General features: G+C 44.8%; 1 protein-coding gene across 4 annotated transcripts in view; it reads left to right on the top strand.

Moving 5' to 3' along the window:
* The window catches only part of ARHGAP22 (Rho GTPase activating protein 22), a gene marked incomplete at its 5' end in the record, with an annotated part of 210854 nt that overhangs the window by 103249 nt on the left and 79902 nt on the right, over positions 1 to 27703 (top strand). For all 4 annotated transcript variants that reach the window (XM_081074518.1, XM_081074520.1, XM_081074519.1 and 1 more), the window contains one exon: positions 1233 to 1320. In XM_081074518.1, the coding sequence (XP_080930644.1) occupies positions 1233 to 1320 (88 nt within the window). The remainder of the gene's footprint in view (positions 1 to 1232; positions 1321 to 27703) is intronic.

The following is a 27703-nucleotide window of genomic DNA, read 5'->3' as shown; positions in this document are numbered from 1 at the left end:
ACTAATTCATTTAATGCTCACCAGAGCCCCACAAAGTACTATTATTATACTACTATATAGTACTTTAGTGGGCTGCACAGAGAAGTTAAGCAATTTTCCTGGAGTCATACAGCTAGTAAGTAGCTGAGGTAGGATTCGAACCCAGATGGTTAGGCTGTAGGGATGGAGTTTAAAATGGGTTTCCCATGGAAAGAGCTAAAAAATGTGTAGTCAGAGCCACACGCAGTCTGAGTTAAGCAAATCTGAGCATGAACCAAATAAAGAAAGGCCTCAACAGATATTAGGCACTAACACAGAAAGGAGACAAAGGAGGTCTACCCTTGTGGGTGGGGAAAGGTAAGTCAAGATGGTTATGACAGTTCCTCATCTAGAGCAGAACTTCCTGAACAGGAATCTGCAGTCTCAACATCCCTGAGCAGTAGCAGTTACTGTTCCATTGTAGAGATGTGGAAACTGAAGTTCAGAGAAGTTAAGCCATCTCCCTGAGGTCACACAGCCAGGAAGTACAGCATTGGGACTCAAACCCAGCCTATCCATCCCTACACCCTATGCTCTTTCCTTGCATCTTTCAGCCTTGCTGCCAGATTTTAGCATTACAGACACACACAAGTAGACCAGGCATATGGCATGATGTGTGCTAGGTACCTCCTGTGTGACAGCTGACTCCCATTAAACAATTAAGACAAGTGAAATCTCTCCCAGCCAGGAGGGACCCACGTGGATCTGCTAATCCTTTCCCCCATGTCACCTCAGAGACAATTACATACTAGGAGAAGCCAATTCCAGTATGCCAGACTTTCTCTCCCTGACCCTCTACAGCCTAAAACTCCTGCTGCCAAAAGGCTAAAGATGGGCACATTGGAAAGGGGAGCCCTCCGGTTGATGGGAGCTTTCCCCCTGCTCCAGACTTAGGTTTCCATGCCGTAACCAAGGGAACAACAAGTCTGGGCAGTGCTGGCTGTGCCTGTGGGTAGAGCTCCTCTGATGGTATACGCCGACCCTATGTCCCCACTCCACCCGGGACCCACGCAGGGCCTCAGCTCTCCTCACACCTGCCTTGAAGACGAGGCCTGCGCTCCTCCTGGCACTCAAACTGCCCAGCCAGGGTCTGGAGGGCTGGGCCGCTGACCCCACAGCCCTGCCCTCCCTCTCCAGGGACTCTGACCACAGAAGTCCTTTGCCAACTATCTCATACCCCTGTGTTTGTGTTTGTGTTTGTCTCTCTCCTTTAGGGATTTATTTCTCTACAAGGGACGCAGGTGACCGAGCTTCTTCCTGGCCCTGAGGATGTGGGAAAACACCTGTTTGAGATCAGCCCAGGTAGGCCTGAGTACCTTGCAGCTCTGTGCTATGCTGGTGCTGGTGGCCCTGATGGGGATGTCACCGCACCTCTAGCCTGGGAAGGGCAGAGCTCTTTCATGACGCTCCAGCACTGTCACCAAGCATGACTTGGAAATTTGGGCCAAATCTAGAGGATACTCCAAATTTGGGGGGAAATTAGAAAATCCAGTTACCTGGGTCATTAGCTTTGGAGTAAGAGGAAAATGTAAATTTTTAAATTCACAGTAAACACAAGGGAAGAAATCAATCAACATGAATACTTTAGCGCAGGGGTGTCCAAACTGCGGCCCGCGGGCCAACTGCAGCCCGCAATCCATTGTTAATTGGCCCGCAGCAAATTCCAAAAATATATTTAGTTTACTTAACCTGGTGAGGCAATACGTACTTCACCTCGAGTGAGTGGCCCGGCTGTGTGTGTATTTTACCGCATATGGCCCTTGGTGAAAAACGTTGAAAAAAGTTTGGACACTCCTGTTTTAGGGTGAAAGTCCAAACACAACAAATCTGGGTCATATGCAAATAAGCCGCTAGGACTGATTCAGAGCATTAAAATAAGCTTTATCATGAATCCCAAAACAGAATTGCTATGTGGTGGGAGGAAAGAAAATAATTTAACCCAAAGAAGTGGGAGGAAAGGAAATAATTTAATCCAAAGAACTGCTGTCATGTTAGCAGTCACAAAACAATTTTTTAAAGTCCCTGGTTTTAAAATGTGATTGTTATGAGCTAGGTAAATGTGTCTTGAGCCTGTCTGTTCACAGAAGGGCCAGGTTCTGCAGTCAGGCTGCGTTGTATTTAGCCTGACCTTCCCCAGAAGCAGAGCCTGAGCTGGTATCGGAGCAGTTTATTCTGAGGTGATGCCCAAAAAGCATGGGGAAGGGAACACGAACGGACGAGAGGCAGTCAGAGTGTGCTGCCAGTCAGCTGCTGCGGTGGCACCCAGGGCTCCATTCCAGTGGGGACTTGTGGAGACTGTAGGGGGCAGGCGCCAGGGGGTCTCGCCCAGTGAGTGAGGAGGTTGGAGGTGTATCTGCCAACTCCCACCAGCCATTAGTTGAGAACTGCTTCCTGGGGAGCTGATGCTGGCATTTCTGGTCTTCCCTGGCCACAGACCAAGCTGCCTTACAGACAGAGAAGGCCCCCAGGGAGAGTTACAGGTGCTTGAGGAAGAGGCCACCCGTATGGATGGGAATCTTGTGCCAAGGCTCTGGGCAGGTGTCCTTGCAGTGTGCATCTGATTTTAGACTTCCTTCTGGGAAGTGGTGGCTGTGAACTGACTGAGTCAGGGCCCCACTGGGGTCCTGAGCCAGAAAGTTTACAGTTTTAGAGCAGCTTGGCAACCCAACAATTCTGATGAGGTGACCGAGGCACGGATCAGCCCAGGCTCAGGCCAGCCAGCAGCAAGCAGCCAGAGTGACCAAATGTAAGCCTGGGGCAGGCCGTGTTCATCTTTGCTCTGTGCATCCTGGGAATTCCAGGAGGCACGGGCTGAAGCTGAAGTACAGGGAAACCCTCCAGCTGCATACCTGGCATGCAAACTTCCTGCACCATGGTTTCTTGTGGGCACTCCCGAGTTGGGCATTTCATCTACTGCCGGCACTAAACTGCACATTAGAAGGTGGCAACGGAGCGATCCCGGGTAGGGCATGGAAGATCCAGGCTTGGATGACTATGGAACAGGAGTAAAGCCTTCTGCAGAGAAGACAGAGGAAATGAGGGAGGGCAAGGAGGTAGACAAGAGCTCTGCCATCTGGGGAGGGGGAGCTGGTCACAGGGAAGGAAAGGCTAGGGGAGGGGCCTGGCCTGGAGAATGGAAAGGTGGAGGTCAAACCCTCCCCGCCCCCGTCATAAATTCAGGAAGGCTGGTGCCCCAAGCTCCAGATGGGGTAAATCACCAGTGTGCATGCTCTTTATCTGGGTCAGAGCTATTTACAAGGATTTCTTGATTCTGGGAGGATGAAAACCCATTTGCCATATAAGGTAACATTCACAGGTCTGGGGATTAGGACACTGAGTGGGAAGGGGACATCTCTGTGGGGGCTTTATTTTTCCTACCACAGTACTCAAAACCTCCAAGGGGTACTATATGGCTATTTTATTAAAAAGGGCACTGGATGTTAAAGAATAGGAGACTTGCCCAAGGACACACAGCGAGATCGTAGTTGGCTCAGGGCTTGTACCCCGGCCATGTGACCTCCAAAATCACACACTAAAGCTGCCCTCCAGTACAGGCACCTGGCACAGGTTCTAGCGTCTTTCCCACCTGGGCCGGTGAGGTCTAGGGATGCACTTATAGGAAGGAAAGCTTCCTGCATTCCATCAAGGTCTCAAGCACTGCGGTGGTCTGAGCACCAGATTCGTGCAGGTGCCAAGTGCTGCCATCTCTACCCTTTTGCCTCTGCACATGCCTGAAGGCCTTGGGGGCTGTAGGCTGTGCAGGCAGCTGGGAGGCTGCTCAGGGAAAGCAGGCCAGGTGTGGGCTGTAGGAGTTCAGTCAGACTTTGGGGAGCATTGCGGAGGAAAGACTTAATAGCTTCCCCTGGACTCATCGTTCTGGCTGGGGAAGATCAGGTGAGTGGGCATGTCTGCCATACCCAATACCCCAGAGGGGGAAAACAACAACTCTAGGAAATATGATAGAAAACCCTAGTATGATAATGCATACGATCAGCTATATGAATTTTAAGTCATAGTTCTATTTGTGCTCTTCAACGATATTTTTTTTAATCAATTTTTCAAGAGTTAGAAATATAAAGAAAAGTTATGCTGTGAGTGCCATCTAGTGGAGAAACCTGACAATTTCAGGACAGGCGCTGCTTGCCTCCTGCCCACCCCCAACCATTTCAGTCATACCTCTGATTCTTTCTGGGCCCCCACAATCACTAAGTGTAGGGTGGGGATGGGGGTTGCAGCTTGAGCCAGCTCTAGGCACAGAGCCCTGCTCCACCAATACTCTGAGGCTGGTTCCGGGTCAGTCCGGAAGGAGCCAGGCCCCAGGAAGCACCTGGGATTATAGGCCCTGAGTCACCATTACACCTGGGCCTCTTCTCCAACCTGGGCAGTTACCGGTAATTGCCTGCTGTGATATTGTGATTTATAATAAGAAATATATATTTGGTCTTTGTCCTGGTTCCTGGTACAGAGCTCCTAAAACCCTCGGAATTTCCTACCTGAGGAGAGCGGTAAAGGTGTCCTTTTTTATGTTAATGAGGTGACTTTTGGAATGCACCTAACAGTGAGGGCTGGTTGTCACAGGAACCAATCCTGTGATTAGAGGGTTGGAACTTTCAGTCCCCAGCCTGACCTCTGCGGAGGGGAGAGGGGCTGGAGGTTAAGTCCGTCGCCAATGGCCAATGATTCAATGTACCATACCTACGTAATGACGCCTCCGTAAAAACTCAAAGGACAAGATTTGGAGAGCTTTCAGGTTGCTGAACACGTGGAGATGTGCAGAGCGTGGCACATTCAGAGGGCATGGAGTCCTGCGACTCTTCCCGCATACCTGCTCATACCTTCCATCTGGCCATTCCTGAGTTATATCCTTGTGTAAAACTGGTAACCTAAAAAGTAAAATGTTTCCATGAGTTCTGTGAGCAGCTCTAGCAAGTTAATCGAACCTAAGGAGGGGGTCGTTAGAAGTTCCAGTAATAGCAGGTTGGTCAGAAGCACAGGTGACCACCTGGACTTGTGTTGGGGGGGAGGGGGGCTTGACCCCTTAACCTGTGAAATCTGATACTATCTCCAGGTAGATAATGTCAGAACGGAGTTAAATTGTAGGACACCCAGCCGGTGTCTGAAAGTTGCTTGGTGGTGTGGAGAAAATCCCCCCACACATTGTAATTGGTGACCAGAATTTTACCTGGCAAACACTGCCCACGCCCAGCCCTTTGAAAGCCATCTTTTCCTTACAGACTGGATCGTGTTGGTCTCCCAGACTCTCATGTCTTGGCAATGCAGGCATCTGGCACCAAGCAAAGCTTAGGCCTCCCTCTGAAACCACAGGGATGAGGCGGGGGGGTAGAGGCCTGCTGTGGCACTCTGGACAAAAAGAGTTGCTAAACCCATTAGGTACTTGTGTTTGGTGGGAAGAATTAGGTTACCAGTAAAGCAGAGTAACATCCCTCTTCTGGTGTCAGTATAATGCTACCAAAGGGATGAGGTCAGTTCACTACAGGGATTCAGACGGAGCCCCAGGTCTTTCTGGCAAGTAACTGCTGGACTGTGGTGTCTCCTCCATTGCTGGGTATGTCTTTCAAGACCCAGCTGCAGGTAGCAGAAGCCAGCTCTGGCTAACTCAGACAGGGGCAATTGGCCAGAGGCTATGGGGCCACGGAATCATCAGTCATCAGGGAGCAAGAGAGCTGCCTGTGGAAGGGGCAGGAAGGGGAAAGCACAGGGCTGCTCAGGGGTACTGGAGCCAGGAACAGAAAGCAGTGACCAGTGCTGGAAAGTTGAATCCCCCCCCTGACTCTTCAATCCTGGCATTGCTCGCTGGGGGTCTGATCTCAGTGGCCATGTTTAGGCCACATACCTGCCTCTGATGACACTGTGGTGGTGAGGACAGGCCTGTCCCTCCCACCAAGCCCTCTGAAAAGGTAGTGAGTGTCTTCAGGAAGGGAGGGGAGGTGACAGGCAGCAGGCAGTCTCCATCAATGTGCACTGCACCAGACACAGCCTATGGTTCTGTTTCTGCCAGGCCAAATGCCACATCTCTGGTCTTAGCTCTTTCTGCAAAGCCACACCAGGGCCCCATGACAGGTGCATTTCCTCCTGGGAGGGCAGGACATCCAGCATGTGGGATATGAATGCCCCCTGAATGTCAGGGAAGAGGAGACCAAGGAAGTGCGATCTTCCAAGGAGGATGTAATGGCTGTTCTGAAGCCTAGGCCTGGTTCCCATGGTAGAACATCTGTCTGCTTTGGGCCCCACAGGCAGTATTTCTCAAGATAAAGTGCTGGTGGCTTCAGCGGAAGCCACCCAGTCCAGAGCTGTGCCAGTTGCCTGCTCTTGCCCCCAGCTCTTGGGCTGCCTCCCTCCCACCAGGCTGCTGGGGCCTCCAGCCCACTCCCTGGCACTGGCTGGGCACCCTGCAGGCAGTAGACCAGGTGGGGATGGCTTTGAGGTCTTGGGGGAGTTGGGGGCTGAGGTACAGCAAGGTGATCAGTGGCACCCCAGGGAACTCAGGGAGACATGGCTGACTGTGCCCAAGAAAGCCAGGAATGCAGATAGATGTTTCCTGGGGCAGGCCAGAGTCTGCATGCAAACAGGAAGGTCCCAGGGAGAGAATTGGGAGATGAGCCCAGGCACCATCTCCCTGTTTAGACCTGTTTTCTGTCAGTCAGAGAGAAGGGGACAGAAGCCCGGCCCTGCCACCCGGGACAAGTCACCGAATGTCCTGTGCCTCTGTTTCATCATTTGTGAACGGGATAATAACAGAACTGAGAGTCGTGGGTTTGGGGAAGTGGCAGTGAGATCCAGTGCCTGGCTCATATTTTTGCATTCCCTCCTCCCTGCAGTCTCTCTGTTTATCATTATCCTGAATAGAAACAACACAGTTACTGTTTAGCTCTCACCTGTAAGTAAACAGTCCCAATACTGTGTGTTAAGTGCTCGGACAAAGGTGACCCCAGGGTGAGAGCCTGGGGGAAGGGAGATGGGGGCACTTGCCCCCGTGGTTAGGGAAGGTTTCACTCAGCCTTGACAGAAAAGTAAAAATTATCCAGATGGGCAAACAGGAGAAGGATATTCCCAGAGTGGTCTGGAAAGGCGGATGGAGTTCACAAAGGCACAGAGGCATAGAGAAACGTGGTGTACGGGAGACTCAGGGAATAGAGGACTGGATGGAAAGCTTGGCAGGGGCCAGGTCACGCAGGTCAGGGATGCTGGACGAAGAGCCTGGACCTTAGCTGTTGAAAAGCTTTGGCCGGAGGGATGGTGCAAGACTACTGTTAGAAAGAGCACTAGGGGAGTGATGGGGGTTGCAGGGACCAGGCAGGAGATGGGGGGGTGGCAGATCTGCGCCATGCGCCCCCCCACCAACCCCCCTCAGTGTCCTTAGAGAAGACCTCTATGCCACAGGAGGAACAGGAAGAGGGGCCACACTGCTCACAGGGTCCCATGGGGGACGCAACTCAGAAGCTGGCCACTCAGAGCTCAGCCCTGATTCTCAGTTACAAGCTCGTGTGCCGAGGTCTCAGACAAGGCAGCCGGATCACACACAGCATGTCTGCCTTTGGGGCCTGTTTCAGGGGCTCCACACCCAGCTCAGCTCGTAACTCGCTGGGGGAATCAAATCAGATTTCCCTCTTCTCTGGGTCTCAGTTTCCCCATCTGTAAGATAAGAGGGCTGGACTTGATGACCTCCAAATTGTCACCCTGAAAGAATGGGTGCCAGCAGTTTCTTAGGGCTGTACTGCATCTTTGAAGCCACTCTTGGGCATTGACCTTACAGCTGCCTGCCCTTATCTGGCCTACACTTGGCGCTGATAAGAGAACTGCTGCTGCTATCTCTGAGGCCTGAGCTTGAAACACAGCCAGCACGCACAGCTTACTTGTAGAAGTAGACTGATACCCTGCTCCTGACATCTACAGAGCATCGCTCATCTCCCGCCTCCCGAGCGGGATGCCAATCTTGACCTGTCTCGGCACCTGGTACCAGCCAGCCTGTGTATCAGCCTGACCTCACGCAGCCCCGCGGAGTTTGCCTGCAGAGCGCCAGACGATGGGTAATGACTAGAAATGAAGTTAGATGAGAAGTTCACAGGAGTTCTCCACCCCTGAGAGGGGGAGAGTCAGCAAATCCAACAGTGGTGCTGGTGCTTCCCTGCTCTGCATCGCCCTCCTGTCTTAACCTCACTTTTCCCAACTAAACACAGGCCCAGGTGTGGGAAACTCCCACTGGTGTCCCTGAAATAGATGTCCTTGAAGAGGAGCATGCGGTTCATTCCTTTGGCCAAAATCGTGTTCCAGGGCAGATCTGTTCAGTAGAAAATCTAATGCAAGCCACATCTGTGAGGAAACTGACAATTGTGATGCTCAGGTCTATTAGTCACATTTCAGTGCTCAGCAGCCGTGTGTCTGGTGGAACCGTGCTGCCGAGATGAGGAGGGTCCCCAGTGCACTGCCTGACACAGAATCAGTGCTCCACAGGTACCCTTAGAATGAAAGGAAAGAACACCTGGGGGCAAGCCTAGGCTTTCGAGTCAGACAGACACCTAGATTCACATTTTAACTCTGCCACTCGCTAAATTGCGAGAACGTGGGCCAATTAACTTAAATTCTCTGCGTCTCATGTTAACAGAAATTAAACTACCTGCTTGGAAGATGGCAGTGACCATCAAGTGAACTAAGATCTGTGGAAGTGCAGAGTACACTTCTCCCCACCTCCCACTTCCTTGCTCATTCCCCATCTCCCTCTCTCTCACTCTTTTTTCCTTCTTTCTCTTGCAACTCTTTTATCTGCCATATTTAAGAAAGATTCAAGTAAGATTTTCAATTTCTTTAGTTCTGTTGCTTTTTTTTTAAAAAAAGAAGGAATCCTAGGTCCTAGCTCTACAGCATTTGTTCTCAAATTTTCCTGGTATCAGAACCCCCTGGGTGGGCGCTCATCCCCAAAGTTCCAGATACAGAGATCTGGAGTGGGGCCTAAGAATCTGCGTTTATTTATTTATTTATTTATTTATTTATTTATTTATTTATTTATTCAGTTATACAAAGCAATGTAATAGACATTTAAACACCTCATAGAGTGATAACGCACCCCCAAGCTACTACCCCGCTGACAACGTATATACCTGTTACAATACCATCGACTATCTTCCCTATGTGGTACTCCATCCACCATGACTATATATAACTATATATTCAGTTATAGTTGACATTCAATATTATTCTCCTTCAGCCTCAGGTGTACAGCACATTGGTCAGACATCTACACCGTCTATGACGTGATCCCCCTGATAAGTCCGGTGCCCATCTGGCACCTTACATGATCTCTACAACATTGTTGATTATATCACCCATACTGTATTAACTACCAATTTGTATTTCTTAATGCCATCACCCTTTTCACCTTGTTCCCAACCCCGTTCCCCTCTATCACCCTGATAGATCTAACACCTTTCTGGCACCATACCTAGTTATTACAATATCATTGACTATATTCCTTATGCTATAACCTACATCCCCCTGACTACTGTCTAACACCCAATTTGTACGTCTTAATCCCTTCCCCTTTCACCCATCCTTAACCCCCCCTCCATCTTAAAGAAGTCCCTCTAAGATTCCTTGTAATACTGGTTTGATGGTGATGAACTCCTTCAGCTTTTTCTTGTCTGGGAAGCTCCTTATCTGTCCTTCAATTCTAAATGACAGCCTTGCTGGGTAGAGTAATCTTGATTGTAGGTCCTTGCTTTTTATCACTTTAATATTTCCTGCCAATCCCTTCTGGCCTGCAAAGTTTCTGTTGAGAAATCAGCTGACGATCTTATGGGAACTCCCATGTAGGTAACTAACTGCTTTGCTCCTGCTGCTCTTATGATTCTCTTTGTCTTAAACCTTTAGCATTTTAATTATGATGTGTCTTGGTGTGGGCCTCTTTGGCCTTATCTTCGTTCGGATTCTCTGTGCTTTCTGGGCTTGTATGTCTATTTCCTTCACCAGGTTAGGGAAATTTTCTGTCATTATTTCTTCAAATATTTCTTCAAATTATTTCTTCAAAGTTTATTTCTTCAAAATATTTCTTCAAATTATTTTTTCAAGGTTTTCAATTCCTTGCTCTCTTCTCCTTCTGATACCCCTATAATGAGAATGTTGGTACACTTGATATTGTCCAGGAGACACCTTAAACTCTCTTCAATTTTTTGGATTCTTTTTTCTTTTTGCTGTTCTGGTCGGGTGTTTTCTGCTACCTTATCTTGTACATCACTGGTTGGGCCCTCTGCTTCATCCAATCTACTGTTGATTCCCTGTAATATATTCTTTTCTATTATTGTATCCTTTATTTCTACCGGTTCTTTTTTATGGTTTCTATCTCCATTTTTATGCTTCCTATCTCTCTGTTGAAGTTTTCCCTGAGATACTGAGCATTCTTATAACCAGTGTTTGGAACTCTGTGTCTAAAAGATAGCTATGTCTGCTTCATTTAGTTCTTTTTCTGGAGCTTTGTTCTGTTCTTTTATTTGGAACATGTTTCTTTGTGTCCCTACTTTGGCTGCCTCCCTGTGTTTGTTTCTGTGTATTAGGTAGGGCTGCTGTGTCTACTGATCCTAGTAGAGTGGCCTATGTCGTAGGTGTGCTGTGGGGTTCAGTGGCACAGTCTTTCTGGTCACCTGAGCTGTGCGCTCCAGGTGTGTCCCTTTTGTGTGTTGTGTGTGCCCTTTTCTTGTAGTTGAGCCTTGGTTGCTCATTTACACATCAATGGGAGGGACTGACCCTTGGGCTCACTGGTTGTGGGGACTGGCCTTGACTACAGTGGAAGGGTTGTTGTGCAGGGGCTGAGCCTACGGAGCAGGCCTGCCTCAGCAGGACTCTGGTGCCTGCCCAATCTGCCCCTTGGATGTGTTGTAGTTGGAAGCAGCTGGGTAATGCTGTAGCTTGTTTTGAAGCTGGCCACTGGTGGCGCCAGCCCCACGACCACCTTAGAGGGGATCTGCTGTAGGTCTACTTTAGCCACAGCCCGTGCCCTACCCAGGGCCACCTAGCGGGAGCCAGAAAGAAATCCACAGATGGCTGCCATCTGTGTTGTGCTTGGAAGTGCCTTGAGAGGCCGAGTTGTGAACCGAGGCTGGCTGCCAATAGTGCTGGCTTAGGGCTGCTCAGCCAGAGGTACAGGATACGCTGAAGCCGGATGCTGCTTGTCTGGGTTCTGCGAATCTTTGAGAGACCCTAGGAAAGTCTGCAGCTTGAGCCAAAGCAGACGGTCTGCAAGAAAAAGCCACTAAAGGCAGCCTGGGTGTGCCCGAAAGTTGGGCAGGGCCAGGTCTCGAATCGCCAGGATGGGTGAAAGAATAGCAGAGACTCAGAAAGGGTGGCCACCTGTGTTTGCATGCAGGGAAGGGGAGGGCTCATCAAAGAAACAATGGCTTCCACCAGCTCCTCCGTCCAGGAGAAAGCCGCTTCTCCAGCCCCCGTCTCAAGCCAGACAACTCAGTTCCCCACCGTTTGTCCCTGCTGCCTTTCCGGCTGCTGCCCCAGTGCTGGAGCTCAGAGTGTGTGATTCTGTTGGTGGGTAAGTCCACACACAGTCTCTTTAAGAGAAGCATCTGTGAGTGCAGCTGCCCTGTCTCACTCAGTCACAATCTCTTCTGGTTTTCACAACCAGAAATTATGGGGACTTCTCTCCCCAGCACTGGAACCCTGGGCTGGGGTGGGGCTGGGATCTCTCACTCCTTTAGTGGATGGAGGGGACCCCACAGGCAAAATAGCCCTCCTGATCTTTAATGGTCACACACAGGTGTGGGACCAACCCGTTTGTGTCTCTGACCTTCCTACCAACCTGGAGGTAGACTCTTCTGCAAGTCCTTAGTTGAAAGACTTCCGTTCAGCTTGATTTTAGGCGATTTTCAATGATGGTTGTTTTGTAGATTAGTTGTAATTTTGATGTGGTTGTGAGAGAAGGTAAATGCAGCGTTTTACCTACTGCCCCATTTTATTTGTCTTAGAATCTGCATTTCTAACAAGCTGCCACATGATGCTGGTCTCGGAACCACCCTTTTATAGGTCGAAAGAGAGTAAAGGAAAAACTTCATATGAAATACTTTATATTCAATACCTTTAATGGCACTTTTTTCCTGCTTTTTGAAGACGGAGCCCTGTGTTTTTATTTTGCAGTGGGTTCCACAAATTATGTAGCCAGTCCTAAGGTCAGTGTTGCAGTGACTACAGAAGCCAGGAGCCCAGGGACTGTGTTCATGGAGACATGAGTCTGCAATAAAGAAGGTGACAGCCCTGAGCCTGTTCCATTCTGGTGCTGTGTCAGGAGGGACCTGGGCATACGGGGCTGTCTCCAACCTGGTGAGGAGGCTGGAGGCCAACATACTTTCCTGCAGCTCTAAGGAGCTTCGCTATGGGGGAAAAGGGACACTGAGGGGCTTGATGGATGCACTAATGGACGTGCGAAGTGCTCTGATACAGGGGCAGGTGTAGCTGTACTTCGTGCAGGCCGAGGAGCTGAGGAGGCATGGCCCCTTTTATTTGCTATTTGAATTATTCATTCCCTTGGGCACAGGGATACTTGTGGGATGAGAGGAGACTCTTACAAGCACCAAGGGTCCCCCAAGTTGCCAAATACAGACCCACTAGTTGTCAGGTCTCTCGTCTTCCATCCACTGGACCCAGGCACCATGCCCTATCCCAGGCGAGGAAGTCAAACCAGGCATCTCACCTCCCTCAGCCTGCCATCCCCACCCTGTGCACTGGTGCTGCCACCTGAAGCAGGGACCACCATGTGCCACACACCAAGAATGCTGGGTGTGTGCCTTCAACCCTGGCCCTTGCCATACTTGTGCCCAGGCCTCCTCCAGGAAGCATGGGGTGGGAGAACAGTCACAGAGCGGAGACTGGGAGGGGGCTGGAGGCCTCAGGGCACCAGGACACTTTAGGTGGCTAGGAATCCCTAAAGGCTGGAGGCTGCAGAAGGCAGGACATGGGAGAGCTGAGCTTTCCAGCCCCAGCACACACTCTACTGGCTCATGAAACTCCACATACAAAACACAAATTTAGACAAAATTATTAAGACTTTTAAGCCAGCAACCATAGAGCATTAAATTCCTAGCACAGGGCTCTTCTGAGTGGGGGCCCACTGTTCCTGCTCTGGTCACAGCCCCATGAAGCTGGCTGGCCCTGACTGGGGGCTTCTGGATGTAAAGCTGGATTTGACTCTGTCTCTGTTCTAGGCTTCGCTTTGTGAGTGCAGCCCACTAACACCCCCTGTTGATCTCTCCCTACAAGTTCACTAACCCTCAGAGCCTCGAGTCAAACGAATGCAGCCCACATCTTATCAGAGTCCTTACCCCACTTACAAACTTGGCACCCAGATAGGGGATATGGCTTCTTCAGGGCCTGAGCACACTCGACTTACTGTACCCCAGCCCATTCTGGCACCAGCCCTGGGCCTGCAGCCACTCCCCCTTCTGTCTTCTCCCTCCAGGCTGTGATGGAAACACCTCTGCATGTGCTGCAGAGACTGGCCTAGAGTCTCCCTCCACTTCTCCCTCATTCTAAGCGCTGAGGGCGAGGGGTCCTTAAATGCAATGCCCCCACCGAGACCGCAGGAATGTTACCCTAGACGAGCTGGCCTGCCCCTGCTTCCTTGCAGATCCAGGCCATGGTGTGTTAGGTGATGAACCTGAAGCCATCTCTCTTGAATGAGGCCGATCAGAAAGAGCCGTTAGCAGCCCGCCAGGTCTGCCAGCTGGGGCAGGGCTCCCTGAGTGTGTCACACGGTCCTCATGCCACGATGCTCACACCCCCTTGGCAGGTGTGACACTTGCTGGACTCCCCAACTCCACAGGCTGCTGATCTGCACAGTAGGGGACACTCCAGGAGGTGTCCTGCAGTGGGGTAGGTGCACGGTTCCAGACTCCAGGCTTGTTGCTGTCTTCCTCATCCCAGCCGGGTGACTGACTTCTCCCACCTCAGAGTTCTCATTCCAACCTGAACTTGCTCCTGTGGTCGCTGCTTCCACACACTATTGAAAATACCTCTTTTTTTCCCCTTTTTCTCTTGGGTGGCAGTGATGTTTCCCCCATCAGGCTTAAGGCTTCTCAAGGGTAGAGTCCATGTCGGATTAATGCCTACAACTTCAGCCCAGTGCTCAGTGCCTGGCCGAGAGGAGGGGCCTAGGAAGAGTCACACACAGTTGTTCGAATGTCCTAGGCCTTGAGGCTGCTTGGCGAAATGAGCCATTCGTTGTGATGCTGTATGTGTCGTGTCAGGTAGAAGGGGAATGTGGCTGGATCCACTGGGGTCAGACACTGAAGAGCCTTGTGTGTCTATCAGCTCAGGCATTTGAACAGTCTTAATGGGTGATGAGGAGCCACTGCAGGCCCCTGAACAGGGGAAGGTATGATCATACTTAGCAACAATGAGAAGACAGGATTCGGTGTGCGGTAACAAAGGGGGCCCAGGGCACCAGTTGGGGCTCCAGATGTTCACAAGCTGGAACCAAGCACCAGATGCTGACAAGGTGGAACCAAGCAGAGGCTGGGAGGATTATGGGGGTAGGAGACAGGATGGCCAGACCTGGTAAGGGAGCGGATGCTGGGGATGGAGTCCAGGATGACTGCCAGGCTTCTGGCCATACAGGAGGAAAAGCAGTTTGGGGATACTGTTGACTGGGTCATTGTGAGGTCACAGAAGCTCAGGCTAGCAGCTGTGACAACCTGGATTCAGTGTTGTAGGAAGCAGGGTTTTTTTAGCCTCCAGTTCCACTCTCATGCAGTCCGATGTTCCAGCACTCCTCAGTTGTAAGTGTTGCTCATTCTTCTCTCAAAACCAAGTTTAATAATCAGTTACTCTAGGAAGCCTTTTCAGGCTAAACACCCATATGCTCTCCCCAACCCCCTCCACACAATAAATCTCTTTAATGATAGAGTTCAAAAGCCAGACCCAGTACTTACCAGCTACTTGACCATGGACACGTTCCTAACTTCTCTGAGGATAAAGTCTCTACACCTTGGGTTAGGGATGGAGCTGAAGGGGTTGAATGTCACTATAAAGGGGCAGAAGAGGGAGCCTTATGATGATGGTACAGTTTGGTATCTCAACTGTGGTGATGGTTCCATGAAGCTACACATGTGATAAAACTGTATAGAGCCACTCCCCCAACCCCCCACCCCCACACACGAGTCCATGCAGAACTGGTAAGATGTGAATCTTCTCTGTGGATCGTAGTGGGTCAGTTTCCTGGTTTCAGTCTCATGCTATAGTTACTTAAGATACTAACACTGAGGCGACTGGGTGAATGATTCAGGGGACTTCGCAATACATTGTTTTTTGCAACTTCCTGTGAACCTAGAAGTATTTCAAAATAAAAAGTTTTTTAAAAATACCTTCTCCAAGAGGGATGACATCACATAAATGGCAGCGTGAGGTAGGCCTCTTGAAATCTCCCCTGAAATTTACAACAAATTGAACAACTATAACTCCACAAAAGACTCCCTGCACAGCAGACAGGCAAGAATACGAGGCACACTACTGAAATCATCTAAAGGTGGGCGAATTGCATGAGCAGGGGAGGAGGGAAGGGAGAAGTGTAGAGACAGGGACATGTGGGCGCAGGACGCAGACCTAGCTCAGTGCTCCGAGCTCGCTGCATCCCGGAACTACCGCAGCTGTGGGAGAGGGAAGGACTCGGACTGCTAGGGCTCCGCTTATGGCCCAAAGGGCTGAGGGGGCAGCATATAGCACGGCTGAACCCAACGCTCACGGCAGAGACCTCGGAGCAAAGACTGAAGGAAGAAGGCTGAAAACGGTTTAAGCCCTCACTGACGAGCAGAGAACAGAATTAGGCACTGAGCCTAGCTGCCCCCTGCCTCTCTCCCAGAGCTCACCCCACCCCCACCTGCCCAGTGCTAGAAGAAGAACAATAGCAGTGTCAGATCAAAAGAGCAGAATATTTGCAGTTCTGAAAACTGTGGTCCCCAGACACGGACTCATAGCCCAACTAGTTCCGGCAAAGGGAAGGGAGCTGTGGAAGCAAGACCGGCTGTGGTGGTGGTTGCCGCCATTGCTCTGGGCCACCTCTCATAATCCACCCCACCCCTGTCCCCACCTATCTGGGTGGATTCCTGCAGGAGTAAACAGAGCTGCTGAAAACGGGCTCTGAATCTGGTGCAGGAAGAGCTTTAGAACTTCAAAAGCTCTCCACATCCCTCCACAGAGGTGGCATGCTATGACCCAGGTGAACTGTTCACAGAGGCAAAGCCTGCCTTCCAGGGAATTCCCCCATTGTGTGACAAGCCAGAATAGGGCAGAGAAAATATAACGCTACAGTGTGAGACAGAACAAAAGGCTGCAGTTAGAGAGAAAATAAAACATTCTACCAACACCTACTGGAAAACAAAAGAAAGATCTCTTTTTATCAACTGTTGCAGAACCCATTCCTATAGATGTCTAGGAAGAGAAATAATAAATCATTAATTGTCATGAATAACCAAGGTAACAAGACAGCTCAGGAAGAAAATGAAAAGCCTCCAGAAAATGAACTTACAGACATGGAAATATTGTGACTTAAATGACAGAGAATTTAAGATTGCAATTCTTAAAAAAACTGAACGAGATGCAAGAAAACACAGACAGGCAATTTAATGAACTCAGAAACACAAAGAACAAAATGAACACTTTACCAAAGAGATTGAAATTTTAAAAAAGAACCAAATAGAATTTCTGGAGATTCAGAACTCAGTAAAAGAATTGAGAATGAAATAGCCAGCCTATGTAGTAGAGCTGACACCTGGAAGAAAGAATCAGTGACATCGAAGATAGAAATCTGGAGATGACTTAAATGGAAGAAGAAAGAGACTTGAGACTTAAAAAAAAAATGAAACAACTTTACAAGAACTTTCTGACTCCATCAGAAAGAGCAATATAAGAATAATGGTCATACCAGCAGGAGAAGAGAGAAGGGAACAGAGAATATATTCAAACAAATTGTTGATGAGAACTTCCCAAACTTGTACACAGAACTGGATCCTCGAATCCAAGAAGCAAATAGAACACCTAATTACCTCAACCCCAACAGGCCTTCTCCAAGGCACATTGCATTGAAGCTGTCAAAAATTAACAAAGAAAGAATTACAAAATTACAAAATTACACAAATTAACAAAGAAAGAATCCTCAAGGCAGCCAGGGAAAAGAAAACAGTAACCTACAAAGGAAAGCCCATTAGATTATCATCAGATTTTTCAGCAGAAACTCTGCAAGCCAGGAGGGAGTGGAATCAAATATTCAAACTATTGAAAGAGAACTTAGAGCCAAGAATAATATATTCAGCAAAGATATCCTTTAGATATGATGGAGGAATAAAGACTTTTTCAGACATACAGAAGCTGAGGAAATTTTCTAACACACAACCTGCACTACAAGAAATACTGAAGGAAGCTATTTGACCACCATCAACAGGGATAATTTGTGACAACCAAAAGGGGGGAAAGTAAAGGCCTGAACTGGACTATGGGAATGGAGAAAGTAAGCATGCTGAAGAAAATAGAATTGTCTAAATATGAAACTTTCTTTTACATAAACTTAATGGTAACCACTCAAAAAAAAAAAATCCAGAACTAAAATATATAACATAATAAAAGAAGAAACAGAGGGAAAAAAACATAGAATACCCACACACAGAAATAATAGACAACAACAAAAACGCAAAAAAACGATGGAGACACAGTCTTACCAGAAAATCTAAGATAGAATGATAGGAAATCCTCATGTATCAATAATCACTCTAAATGTAAATGGACTGAACTCACCAACAACAGGCCCAGATTAGCAGATTGGATTAAAAAACTAAACCCAACCATATGCTGCCTCCAAGAGACACATCTCAGCTACAAGAACAAACACAGACTCAAAGTGAAAGGGTGCAAATTGACACTCCAAGCAAATGGTATCCAGAGAAAAACAGGTGTATCCATGCTACTATCAGATGAAACAGACTTCAGGATGAAAAAAGTAACAAGAGACAAAGATGGACATTTCATAATGATAAAGGGGACGATACAACAAGAAGACATAACAGTCATCAATATTTATGCCCCCAATCAGGGAACACCGAAATATACCGAGCAACTACTAACAGAACTAAAGGGAGAAATTGACCAAAACACAATTATAATAGAAGACCTAAATACATCATTGATAGCTATAGATAGATCATCCAAACAGAAAATAAATAATGAAATAGCAGCCCTAAATGACACATTAGGTTAAATGGACATAATTGAAATTTATAGAGCACTTCATCATAGAACATCAGAATACACATTTTTTTCTAGTGTACATGGAACATTCTCAAGGATAGACCATCTACTGGGACATAAAACTAGCCTCAGAAATTTAAAAGATTGAAATCATACCAAGCATATTCCCTGATCACAAGGCTTTGAAATTGGATATCAACTGCAAAAAGAAAGCAGGAAAAAACACAAACATGTGGAGATTAAACAACATACTTTTAAAGAATGACCAGGTCAAAGAAGAAATAAGAGAGATCAAAAGATACGTAAAAACAAATGACAATGAAAATACATCCTACCAAAATTTTTGGGATTCGGCAACAGCAGCTCTAAGAGGGAAATTTATATCATTGCAGACCTATCTCAAGAAACAAAAAAATTCCTGATAAATAACCTCACGTTGCACCTTAAAAAACTAGAAAAAGAACAAATGAAACTTAAGGTCAGTAGAAGAAAAGAAATAATAAAAGTCATAGCAGAACTAAATGACATAGAGAACAAAAAGACAATAGAAAAAATTGATGTGACAGAGCTGATTAATAAAATTGACAAACCCTTGGCTAAACTCACTAAGATAAAAAAAGAAAAGACATTAATAAACAAAATCAGAAATAAAAGAGGGGAAGCTATCAGGGATGTGACAGAAATACAAAGGATCATCGAAGAAGGACTATTTGCCACCAAATTCAATAAACTAGAAGAAATGGACAAGTTCTTAGAAACATATAGCCTTTCAAGGCTGAACCATGAAGAACTGGAACATCTAAACAGGCCGATCACCAGTAACAAAATTGAATCAGTCATCCAAAACCTACCCAAAAGCAAAAGTCCAGGACCAGATGGCTTCACTAGTGAATTCTACCAAGCCTACAAAGAGAATCTAATACCAATCCTACTCAAACTATTCCAAAAAATTGAAGAAGAGACAATACTCCCTAACTCATTTTATGAGGCCAACATTACCCTGATACCAAAACCTGGTAAAGGTAACACATAAAAAGAAAACTACAGACCAATGTCTCTGATGAATATAGATACAAAAATCCTAAACAAAATTCTAGCAAATCGAATGCAACAATGAATTAAAAAGATTATTCATCCCAACCAAGTGGGGTTCACCATGACCAAGTGGGGTTCATCCCAGGGGCACAAGGATTGTTCAACATTATACAAATCCATGAATGTGATACATCACATAAAAAAAATAAAGGACAAAAATCATATGATTATATCAATTGATGCAGAGAAAGCATTTGACAAGATACAACATCTATTTATGATTAAAACACTTAGTAAATAGGTATAGAAGGAAAATACCTTAACATAATAAAGGCCATGTATGACAAGCCCTCAGCTAATCTCATAATTAATGGTGAAAAACTGAAGCCCTTTGCTCTACGTTCAGGAACACGACAGGGCTCTGCCCTGTCACCACTACTTTTCAACATAGTGTTGGAAGTCCTTGCCAGAGCCATCAGGCAAGAGAAAGAAATAAAAGACATCCAAATTGGGAATGAAGAAGTTATATTGTCACTCTGCAGATGACATGATGCTATATAGAGAAAACCCTGAAGACTTCACCAAAAAGATATTAGAAACAATCAACGAATACAGTAAAGTTGCTGGCTACAAAATCAACGTACAAAAGTCCATTGCATTCCTATATACTAACAATGAAATCTCAGGAAAAGAAATAAAAAGAACAATTCCTTTTGCAATTGCAACAAGAAGAATAAAATACCTAGGAATAAACTTAACCAAGAATGTGAAAGACTTATATGCTGGAAGTATAACACATTTTTAAAAGAAAGAAGAAGACACAAAGAAATGGAAAGACATTCCGTGCTCATGGATTGGAAGAAGCAACGTAGTTAAAATGGCCATATTACCCAAAGCAATATACAGATTTAGTGCAATCCCCATCAAAATCCCAATGGCATTTTTTAAAGAAATAGAACAAAAAATCATCAGATTTGTTTGGAACCACAAAAGACCCCGAATAGCCAAAGCAATCTTAAGAAAAAAGGAAAATGCTGGACGTATCACACTGCCTGACTTTAGCTTGTACTACAGGGCTACAATAATCAAAAAAGCATGGTATTGCCAGAAAAACAGACACATAGACCAATGGAATAGAATTGAGAACCGAGAAATGAAACCACATAAATATGGACAGATAATTTTTGACAAAGAAGCTAAAAACATACAATGGAGGAAAGACAGTCTCTTCAATAAATGGTGCTGGGAGAATTGGATAGCCACATGCAGGAGAATGAAACCGGACTGTTATCTGTCACCATGTACCAAAATTAATTTAAAATGGATCAAAGACTTAAGCATAAGACTTGACACAATAAACTGCATAGAGGGAAACATAGGTACTAAACTTACGGACCTTGGGTTCAAAGAGCATTTTATGAATTTCACTCCAAAGACAAGGGAAGTAAAAACTAAAATAAATGAATGGGACTATATCAAACTTAAAAGCTTCTGCACAGCAAAAGAAACCATCGACAAAATAAAGAGGCAACCAACTGAATGGGAGAAGATTTTTGCAAACAGTGCCTCCGATAAAGGGTTAATATCCAAAATATATAAGGAACTCATACAACTCAACAACAACAAAAACAAACAAACATCCCAATTGAAAAATTGGCAGAGGACCTGAAGAGACATTTCTCCAAAGAGGACATACAAATGGCAAATAGACATATGAAAAAATGCTCAACATCACTAATCATCAGAGAAATGCAAATAAAAACCACAATGAGATATCACCTCACCCCTGTCAGAATGGCTTTCATCAACAAGACAAATAGTAACAAGTGTTGGAGAGGCTGTGGAGAAAAAGGAACCCTCATGCACTGTTGGTGGGAATGCAGACTGGTGCAGCCACTATGGAAGGCAGTGTGGAAGTTCCCCAAACAATTACGAATAGAATTACCATATGACCCAGCAATCCCTCTCCTGGGTATCTACCAAAAAAATCTGAAAACATTTATCCATAAGGACATGTGTACTCCAATGTTCATTGCAGCTTTGTTTACGGTGGCCAAGACATGGAAACAACCAAAATGTCCTTCAATGGATGAATGGATAAGGAAGTTGTGGTTTATATGCACAATGGAATACTATTCGGCAGTAAGAAAAGATGAAATAGTACCATTTGTGACAACACGGATGGATCTTGAGATTATAATGCTAAGCGAAATAAATCAGACAGAAAAAGTCGAGAACCATATGATTTCACTGATATGTGGTAAATAAACCAAAAACAACAAAAGAACAAGACAAACAAATGAAGGAACAAAAAATCATAAACATAGACAATAGTTTAGGGGTTACCAGAGAATAAAGGCGGAGAGGGGCTTTAGAAGAGAGTAAACGGGGTCTAATATATGGTGATGGAAAGAGAACTGACTCTGGGTGGTGAACACACAATGTGATTTATAGATGATGTAATACAGAATTGTACACCTGAAATCTATGTAACTTTACTAACAATTGTCACCCCACTGAACTTTAATTAAAAAAAAATACTTTCCCCACAGTGTCATGACATTATGCACTTGTCTCTTAGGGTAATACCTAGCCCGTGTAAAGTGCTCAGTAAATAAAGTCTAGCAAGTATTACAACAGGGTGTCTGCAATATCAAGAAAAAGAGGATAAACTTAGTTTTAAAGCAGATGTTAGTAACCTTTTCAAATAATAGGTGCCTTTTGCTTTTCTTTAACCACTAGAACCTTTCCAGGTAAAAATTCCTCTAAATGTAAAGCAGTTTTTAATCTTTTAAAAAGTATGTGTTTAAGGGCTGCTGGGTGGCTCAGTTGGTTAGAGTGCGAACTCTGAATAACAGGGTTGCCAGTTCGATTCCCACGTGGGCCGATGAGCTGTGTGATCTCTGAACAACAAGGTGCCGGTTCAATTCCTGCATGGGATGGTGGGCTGCGGACCCTGCAACTAAGATTGAAAATGGCAACTGGATTTGGAGTTGAGCTGTGCCCTCCACAACTAGACTGAAGGACAATGACTTGGCGCTGATGGGCCCTGGAAAAACACACTGTTCCCTAATATTCCCCAATAAAAAAAAAGTACGTGTTTGCTGACAGAATGAAAGGCCTCTCACAGAGGGAAAACTGCTAACTCCTTCAAGCATAGTTGGTTGTGTTCTTGAGGCATTAATACAAATGAGTTCTCTATGTTGACATTTTTTGCAGGACACAAGCAACGCGAGAGTCTTAAAGTGATTAGTAGAGTTTCTTTTTAGAGAGGGAAGTGGGGAGGGCACCCTACAATGGATTGGTTTGATCGTCCTGACAGCCCAGTGAGTGGACATTATGCCCCTGTTGCACAGATGGGGAAACCAAGGCACAGAAGGGTACCTTGTCCAAAGTCCCATGACTAGTACAATGTGGAGTCCAGCATCCATCCAGGGTCTCACTCAGGCTGCCCGCAGGAGCCCCGGCGGGTGCTGGGTACTGCAGCTCTGAGACACGGAGGGGTGCGGACAGAAATTCCTCAGCTAGAGCTAGAGCACTGGAAAGAAAAGGGGTGATGGGCAGGGGAGGCATGCTGGGTGCCCCCTCAGAACAGAGATGTAGATAAAATTCTTTATGAGTGATCTCAGCTAGACTAAATCTCTAGATAAATTAGGATGTGAGGAAGATTGTGGCAGGGGGTTAATGAGTGGGAGGTAGGACGACCCAGGTCACCTCTGGAAAGCCACGCCCAGGAACAGAGGCTGCTCCAACCAGGAGCCTTCCACTAGGAACTTTCTTAGACTCGAGGCTATTCTGCCTACTCACGCTGTGGTCCATGGGCCGGCTGCGTAGCATCTCCTGGGGGCTTGTTGGACACACAGGTTCCGGAACTACCAAAACAGAGTCTGTTAGAGCAATTTGTCCTGAGCGATTTGTGTGCACATTCAGATATGAGAAACACTGCTAATGAATGAAACATTGGTGCTACCCAACCCTGAAATGTGAGCTCCTGAAGGAAAAGATTGCATCTGTGCACTCAGAGCTTGGGGCTTGGCTCTTAAAGGTGCTTGATAAATTAAACCAATGAAGTAGCAAAAATTAAAAAGCAGGAAGACAGCTGAAAGTGATGGTAGAGAGAGGCAAAGAAAAACAAGAAACTGAGTCTAGTTTTCAGTCTGCAAACTGAGCTACCAACCAGGGCTGATGACACCTGGGCTGATTCTGGCCCACAAGACATATTTCGTTTGGCTCACGAAATATTTGTAAAAGCAAAAGATTTTACCCATAGAAAATAGAGATTTCTGTAGGGCAGTTTTGGGCCTGCTTTCTCCATATAAACAATTATCAGGAGCTCAATAACAGCTGCCCCTTTTAGACAGAGCTTGAGTGTTCTCAGTCGGCCCATGTCCCCACCTCTTCCGATTGCCCCCTCCACCGCAGTCTGCTTTCTCAGTCTATCTTGCCCACCCGATCTCTCTATAGGGTTTGAGTCTGTGAGCGCTAAGAGATACTAAAATACTCAAAATTAAATGATAATCATAGTGTATTGGCTGAATCATGTGACACCTCCAGTTACCAGTCATGTGGAGTTATGGTTAAGGGTGAGGTGTCAGTCACAGTGTCTGAGATTCAGTTCTGGCTCAGCCTTTCCCCGGGTCTGGGGTCCTAAGTAAGTCATAGAACCCCTTAAACTTCAGGCTCTTCATCTGTAAAATGGCCTCAATCCAAGAGCTCGTTGTGGAGCATTAAGCACCATGGGCCATGTGCCTGGCACAGGGTTAGCAGTGGATAATTAGTACCCTGTTTCCCTGAAAATAAGACCTAGCCGGACCATCAGCCCTAATGCATCTTCTGGAACAAAAATTAATATAAGATCCAGTCCTATATTATATTATACCCGGTCTTATAGTAAAATAAAACCAGGTCCTATATTAAGTTTTGCTCCAAAAGATGCATTAGAGCTGATGGTCCGGCTAGGTCTTATTTTCGGGAAAACATGGTAAAACATTAGTAATTGCAGTTGCCAGAGCAAAATCACACACAAGAGTGCAGGTATTGATTCCCTGTGTTTTTAAAATGTCACCATTATCAATATTTCCATAAAAAGGCGTACTGAATACATAATTTTTAAAAATCCAATGAAACTAAATATTTTATACATTTCAAATAAAAATGTATACATATTAAAAGAATTAAGTGAAAACATAAATCTATGAAATATAAACATTAAAAATAATATTTTTCTAATAAAATTATTAGCAGATTAAATTAGTAAAATAATATTCAAAGAAAAGAAACCATACCATATAAAATAAAGAAAATGTTAATAATAATAATAAACACTTGAAGTAAAATACTATTTGATGTTATTTTTGAATCTTGAGCATATATTTGGGCGCATTTTTTTCTAGCTGCCAAGACATTTTTCACTTTCCACTGCTGAGAAGACTGATTGTTCCAAGCTGAATTTCAAGCTAATTCCAAATATTACCCTTTGAGTTCTTCATCTTCAAATAGTCCCACTTCTTATTCAATACTTTAGAGACTTTTGTTTTACTCCTTTTTTGTTGTTGGCAGGGATTACATCTTTTTATTATTATTATTTATTTGTCTTTCAGTTACAGTTGACACTCAATATTATTTTATATTATTTCAGGTGTGCAGCATAGTGGTAAAATATTTATATAATTTATGCGGTGATCCCCTCGATTAGTCTAGTACCCACCTGGCACCATGCATAGTTGTTTCAACATTATTGACTACATTCCCCATACTGTACTTAACATCCCCATGACTGTTTTGTAACTACCAATTTGTATTTCTTAATCCCTTCACCTTTTCACCCAGCTCCCCAACCCCCCTCCCCTCTGGCAACCATCAGTTTGTTCTCTGTATCTATGAGTTTCTGTTTTGTTTGTTCACTTATTTTGTTCTTTAGATTACACATATAAGTGAAATCAACTACTTTTTTTCTCAGTCAGACTTATTTCACTTAGCATAATACCCTCTAGGTCCATCCATGTTGTTGCAAACAGTAAGAGTTCATTCTTTTTTATGGCCAACTAATATTCCATTTTGTATATGTGCCACTTGTTTGTCCAATCAGCTATTGATAGTCACTTGGGTTGCTTCCATCTCTTGGCTATTGCCAATAATGCTGCAATGAATACAGCGGTGCATACGTTTCTTAAATAGTGTTTTGGATTTATTCATATGATTCCCGAGAAGTGGACTTGCTGGGTCATAAGGTAGTTCTATTTTTAATTTTTTGAGGACCCTCCAAACTGTTTTCCATAGTGGCTTCACCAATTTGCAATGCCACCAACAGTGCACAAGGGTTCCCTTTTCTCCACATCCTCGCCAACAGTTGTTGCTTATTGATTTATTGATGATAGCATTCTGACACGTGTGAGGTGATGTTTTATTATGGTTTTAATTTGCATTTCCCTGATGATTAGTGACGTTAAGGGTTTTTTCTTATGTCTAATGGACATGTATATGTCCTCTTTGGAAAACTATTTATTCAGGTCCTCTGCCCGTTTTTTAATTGGATTGTTTGGGGGTTTTTTTGGTATTGAGTTGTATGAGTTCTTTATAAATTTTGGATATTAACCCTTATCAGATGTATCATTGGCAAATATCTTCTCCATTCAATAAGTTGTCTTTTCATTTTGTTGGTTTCCTTTACTCTGCAAAAGCTTTTTAGTGTGATGTAGTCCCATTTATATTTTCTTTTGTTTCCCTTGCCAAGGGAGATAAATCAGAAAAAAATATCACTAGGAGCAATGTCAGAGAGTTTACTGCCTATTATTTTCTTCCACAAGTTTTATGGTTTCAGATCTTACACTTAAGTCTTTATTCCATTTTGAGTTTTATACTTGTATATGAAGGAATAAGGTGGTTCAGTTTCATTTTTTTTGCATGTATCTGTCCAGTTTTCCCAACAACTTTTATTGAATAGCCTGTCTTTACCCCCACTGTATGTTCTTGCCTCCTTTGTCATAGACTAAGTAACTATATACTCATTGGTTTATTTCTGGGCTGTCTATGCTGTTCCATTGATCTATGTGTCTGTTTTTTGCCAGTACCATGCTGTTTTGATTATTGTAGCCTTGTAGTATAGTTTGATATCAGGTAGTGTGATACCTCCAATTTTGTTCATTTTCTCAAGATTGCTGTGGCTATTTGGGGTCTTTTGTGGTTCCATATAAAATTTAAGATTATTTGCTCTAGTTCTGTGAAAAAAAATGCCATTGATATTTTGATAGGGATTGCAATGAATATATAGATTGCTTTGGGTAGTATGGACATTTTAATGATGTTAATTCTTCCTATCCATGAGCAAGGTATATGCTTGCATTTATTTGTATCTTCTTCAGTTTCTCTCTCCAGTGTTTTATAGTTTTCTGAGTATAGATTTTTACCTTCTTGGTTAAGTTTATTCCTAGGTATTTTTTTGTTATGCAGTTGTAAATGTGATTGTTTTCTTAATTTCTCTTTCTGACAATTCATTATTGATATATAAAAATGCAACCGAGTTCTGAATATTAATTTTGTATCTTGCTACTTTACTGAATTCATTTGTCAGCTTTCATAGTTTTTTGGTATGGAACCTTTCAGGGTTTCTATATGTAGTATCATGTCATATGCAAATAATGACAGTTTTACTTCTTCCTTTCCAATTTGGATGCATTTTATTTTATTTATTTATTTTTTGTCTGATTACTGTGCCTAGGACTTCCAATACTATTTTGAATAAAAGTGGAGAAAGTGGGCATGCTTGTCTTGTTCCTGACCTTAAGAAGAAACACTGAGCTTTTCCCCATTGAGTATGATGTTAGCTGTGGGTTTGTCATACATGGCCTTTATTATGTTGAGGCATGTTCCCTCTATGCCCACTTTGCTGAGAGATTTTTTTATCATAAATGAATGCTGGCTTTTGTCAAACACTTTTTCTGCATCTATTGATATGATCATATGATTTGTATCTTTTGTTTATGTGATGTATCACGTTAATTGATTTGTGGATATTGAATCAATCTTACATCCCAGGAATAAATCCCACTTGAATATGGTGTATGATCTTTTTAATGTATTGCTTAATTTGGTTTGCCAATACTTTGTGTCTGTGTTCATCAGGGATATCAGCCTATAGTTTTTGTTTGTTTGTTTTGTAATGTCTTTTCTGGTTTTGGAATCAGGGTAATGCTGGCCTCATAAAACGAGTTTGGGAGATTTCCCCTTTCCCTCCTCTTGAATTTTTTGGAATAGTTTGAGAAGGATCTCTGTTAATTGTTCTTTGAATGTTTGGTAAAATTGAATACCAATCCAGTCTATGGCTTTTGTTTATTGGGAGTCTTTTGATTACTGATACAATATCATTAGTAGTAATCGGTCAGTTTAGATTTTGTTTCCTCTTGAT

Source organism: Rhinolophus hipposideros (genome assembly GCF_964194185.1).
Source record: "Rhinolophus hipposideros genome assembly, chromosome: 15".
NCBI lineage: Eukaryota > Metazoa > Chordata > Mammalia > Chiroptera > Rhinolophidae > Rhinolophus > Rhinolophus hipposideros.
This window is presented reverse-complemented; position numbering and strand designations above follow the sequence as displayed.